Below are 4,308 nucleotides of genomic sequence, written 5' to 3' on the forward strand. Positions count from 1 at the left end.
GCTCGGAGGAAGCGGGAACGCTCATCAGCTTCGAGGATCTGACTCCACGTTGAATATAAAAGTAAGCTAAACCTCACACGGTAAAGTACTGTTTTTGCGCTGACTGTCCCCTCAAAGATAACGACTTGGGCAGCTGTATAAACGCGGCTTGTTTTGGGAATTAGTATAACGAAGATAAATTAGGAGACAAAGCGTTAAACGGTTCCGGTAAATCAGCGTGCTAATGGTAACTTAGCCATAAGTTTCTGGATGACTTGTGGCTCCCGGTGCTGTCCAGAGGAAAGAGTCTAGGGCTTGGTTTCCAGCTTTCTGTTGCAGTCTCTTTTTTTTAATCTCTAAATGTAGCTCACACCTACACAAGCCCTCTCAGGCTGTGATGGCATTAGATCAGAGTTAATTACAACCCCTAGCCTCCGGGTCACGTTAAAAACCCTATGATGAAGGTTGCACATGGAGCAAGTTAAATTAGTACAAATTCAGCGATACAGCATGGAACCTTTCTTCATGTCACAGGTTAATTGTTATGTTTTCGCAACCCATGGAGAACTTAAAAATTAACATAAATGAATCAACATATAGCTAATGGAGGTTTTGTCCTATTCAGGGTACAAAAGTAGTAGAAGCCACCAGCCAGATGCTGCTAGAATATGCAAGTAGATGGTAGATTTTTAGTCATCTGTAGAGTGGCTGGTAAAAATGTGAATGATCACTAGTCATTTGGCTGATATACAAAAGTTTTGCGCACTTGTCCTAACTATACGTATGCTAGAAAGAGTGCTACTTTGTAAAATTAAATGTTATTGTGGCCTGATATGAATCGATAGATACTTTATTGATCCTTCACAGGAAATTGCAAAGACAGGCACACTTAACATCACATAGAAACACATCTCTAACTATTCAATAGAAAAAAAAACACATTGCTAAAAATACCCCAAAGTTGTACTATTAAAACAAATGTATGTAATAATAATAAAGTACATGTGAAAAAAGTGCCAGTAATCTTCACTGTAGACCTTTCATCTAATAACATGTCTCAATGTATCCCATACTTGAAACTTATTAGTGTGGACCAGGTTTTCGTATTTTCTCCCCAATATATTCTAGTATTCAGTGACAAAGAGGCTTTCCAAAATTATATAAATTATATTGCACTTACTGCATATTATAATTTCAAAATCAACACACAACGTCAACCTCTCCCTCGTCTCGTGTATTCAATAACTTTGATGGAGGGCTAAACATGGGGTCAAAACAGACAATATGAGGACTGGTGGATGCTCATCAACAAAACATGCAGCTGACTAGACTTTTGAGTGACTTGAAATTAAATTATTTTGTGGCTTCATTTAATGATGATGATGATAATAATTTGTGACAATTTCTGTAGCATTCCCAACTGATGTCCCTGGTTAGGAAGACAACAATTTAATGGCCTCAGCATCTACAGGCACTTAACTTAATAATAATAATGATGTTAAATGATAATAACCTTATTTGTATAGTACTTTTATACAAAAACTGCAGCTCACAGTGCTTTACAATAACACAAATGTACACCAAGTGCTTTACATAAAAAATATATAGAATTAACATAAAATCATGTAAATGTGCATGTGATGGAAAATAAAATCTACTTGATAATATTATTAAACATAAAATAAAGTGAAAATACAATACTTACAATGGGTACTTCAGAGATGGTAATTTGAGTTTATTAAGTGTGTGTGTGTGGGGGGGGGTATTTTGCCATTTGTACACAAGCTATAAATGGGCTCCTAGGTCTCTGAATCCATAAGCATAACAGATCCCTTTTTTCCAACAGACACAGACTCACCTACACAAATTAATGTATTTTTTATCTGTGGACTTAATCAGTATGAAACATGAAAATGGTGTAACTCGTTCCTTTTTAGTAGATAAAAACATGCTGCCCTTCTAGATGAAAGTGGTCTCCTTCCATTCATCCACATACAGTACTTATTATACGTGATCAGTCATGGGTTGCTTTATTCAGACCGACATAACATCTGTGACCAGCCTGCATTCTGCTCTGACTTTGACTGCCATGTAAATGTAACTTTTTTTTCTCCCCTCCTTTTACAGATCCACAGCTGCACACATGGCTTGTGAGAAAGAAATATGGCAAAAGATCGGAGAAGGCTTTGTACAGGAGTATTACAACCAGTTTGACAATACTAACAGGGTGGCACTGGGTAACCTATATGTAAGTCTGTTTAGTGTCCATTCAATTATGATACAATTTAAATATAACATGATATCAACACTGACGTTTGCTGTAAACCAAATCCCATCTTACTTGACCTTAAGTTACTTTTGTAAATGATGCATGATAGAATAACGTGTGTGAATGTATCTGATGAAAATATATATGTAAATCTATATTCCTATCTTTTTTCTTTTTTTTTTCTTAGTCTGCTGATGCCTGTTTGACGTGGGAAGGATCACCCTTTCAAGGGAGGGAAGCCATTTCTGGCAAACTAGCAGTAAGTATTGATCTGAGTGGAGCTATTTACTGGCAGCTTCCAGTCTGAGCCATTTTCGTATTCTTTGTACCTTATGACTGCCTATTTGTGCATATACTCAGCATATTTTGTCATTTATTTGTTCAGCTGATTGACAGAAAATTATTCTATTTTGATTATTAATGATTTTAGGTTTCAGGAAAAATGCCAAACATTTGCTGGTTGCATCTTCTCAAATATGATAATTTGAAGCCTGTATGTGTGACACATGAGAGTATACTGAATATGCAGACAAAACAAGAAACTTTGGGCTCTAAGAAATTATAGCAGCATTTTCTTACATTTTATAGACAAAACTATTAATCCAGAATATAATCTGCATAGTAGTCAATGATGAAAATCCGTTTTTTTGTGTTTTGCTGTACGTTCCAGTGATAATATTGTTTCCAATCTACAGAATTTGCCTTTCAAGCGCATTAAGCACATTATCACAGAACAAGACTTCCAGCCTACAATAGACAGCTGTATTCTCATCATGGTGTTTGGACAGTTACAGGTAAACTGGTACTTTTTTTATTAATAACCTGCAAATTATAATATACATATTTTTCCTTCTGCTCAACTGCATGTTTGGCAGTTGGCCTGCACACCTGCTCTGCCTGAATCCACGGTTGCATTTTCTCATAGCATTTTTTTTGCCTGAATTTTAAATTTGCACAAGATTTCTTGTCTCCCTACACAGTCTGACTGTCTTTGTTTTATCATGAGTGTCGCATAGGGCTGGGTATCGGTACTTGATACCATTTTAAGGTATCGACCGAAATAAATTGATACCAAGTAGTATCTCCCATCAAATTATACCTTCAGTCGATCCTCTTTGCACCCAGAGCTAAAACATATGACCATCTGTATGGACTTACAGCCAATCAACACAAGCTTTCTTTGATTTAATACAACGTGATTGGCTCAGTTTGAAGACTTTCAAAATTAATTTGTGTAAAAATGAAATAATTTAGATTTGGAGGAGTGGTGCCATGAATTGTGGTGAACCAGCTTCTATTCACACAATGGGTATCGAATGAAGTACTCAATTGATATTGGTATCACTTTACATGTACTTGGATTGGTACTGGTATCGTACTTTTTTAAACGATACCCAGCTATAGTGTAGGGTGCAAAAATAAAACCCTATGCAATGTATGCATGGTACATTTTTTGCTCTAGTTAACCTTGCCATTTGTGTTTCATCATCAATGCCCTTACAAATATTTCCCCATGTATTTTTTATTTTTTTTTTGCAATAGGTTGATGATGATCCACCAATGGCCTTTCATCAAGTGTTCATGCTTAAGAACCAAAACTGCGCCTGGGCTTGCACAAACGACGTGTTTCGGTTGGGAATACACAACATACCGGTGTAGTCTGGGTCTGGATTTCTTGGTTCACACATATTGATATCCAACTCTGCATGAGTGCAACGGTAGCGGTGTGTTTTGCAGACAACACAAGGAATCGTGTGGGAGGTTCCTGTGTGTTTACAGTACATGTATCCTCTGCTGTTTACATGGCAGATGTTATGTGTCACATTACATTCCTGTTTAAATAAAAGAATTTATCAGAAAGCTGTACTTGTGTACTTTTTCAGCTCTGTAGTGACTTAAACAATAACGGAGTCACCGAGGGACTGAGGTTGGGCCTGATTGTGAGACGCGCCTAACAAAATAATACATTGAGATTTCGGAGATATGTTTAACTTTTTATGAACAAAAAAGATGATCGACTCATGATAACATGCACAAACCCATAATCAAACTTAACACAG

At 36.6% G+C, this 4,308-nt stretch overlaps 1 protein-coding gene across 1 annotated transcript; it reads left to right on the plus strand.

Moving 5' to 3' along the window:
• On the plus strand, window positions 1–4,099 carry LOC133996470 (nuclear transport factor 2-like). Its single transcript, XM_062436053.1, has 5 exons — window positions 1–61; window positions 2,107–2,227; window positions 2,436–2,507; window positions 2,944–3,042; window positions 3,791–4,099. Exons 2-5 carry the CDS (start codon window positions 2,123–2,125, stop codon window positions 3,905–3,907), a joined length of 393 nt encoding a protein of 130 aa, XP_062292037.1. The 5' UTR covers window positions 1–61; window positions 2,107–2,122; the 3' UTR covers window positions 3,908–4,099.
• The last annotated feature ends 209 nt before the right edge of the window (window positions 4,100–4,308 follow it).

This window comes from Scomber scombrus, chromosome 16 (assembly GCF_963691925.1).
Source record: "Scomber scombrus chromosome 16, fScoSco1.1, whole genome shotgun sequence".
Classification (NCBI taxonomy): domain Eukaryota; kingdom Metazoa; phylum Chordata; class Actinopteri; order Scombriformes; family Scombridae; genus Scomber; species Scomber scombrus.

Excerpts from the sequence above, each read along its gene's own strand:
- LOC133996470 (XM_062436053.1), top strand. The coding sequence starts at position 2,123 with ATGGCTTGTGAGAAAGAAATATGGCAAAAGATCGGAGAAGGCTTTGTA. Across the intron at positions 2,228-2,435 it reads TGGCACTGGGTAACCTATAT|TCTGCTGATGCCTGTTTGAC; the intron begins GTAAGTCTGTTT and ends TTTTTTTCTTAG. Across the intron at positions 2,508-2,943 it reads CCATTTCTGGCAAACTAGCA|AATTTGCCTTTCAAGCGCAT; the intron begins GTAAGTATTGAT and ends TCCAATCTACAG.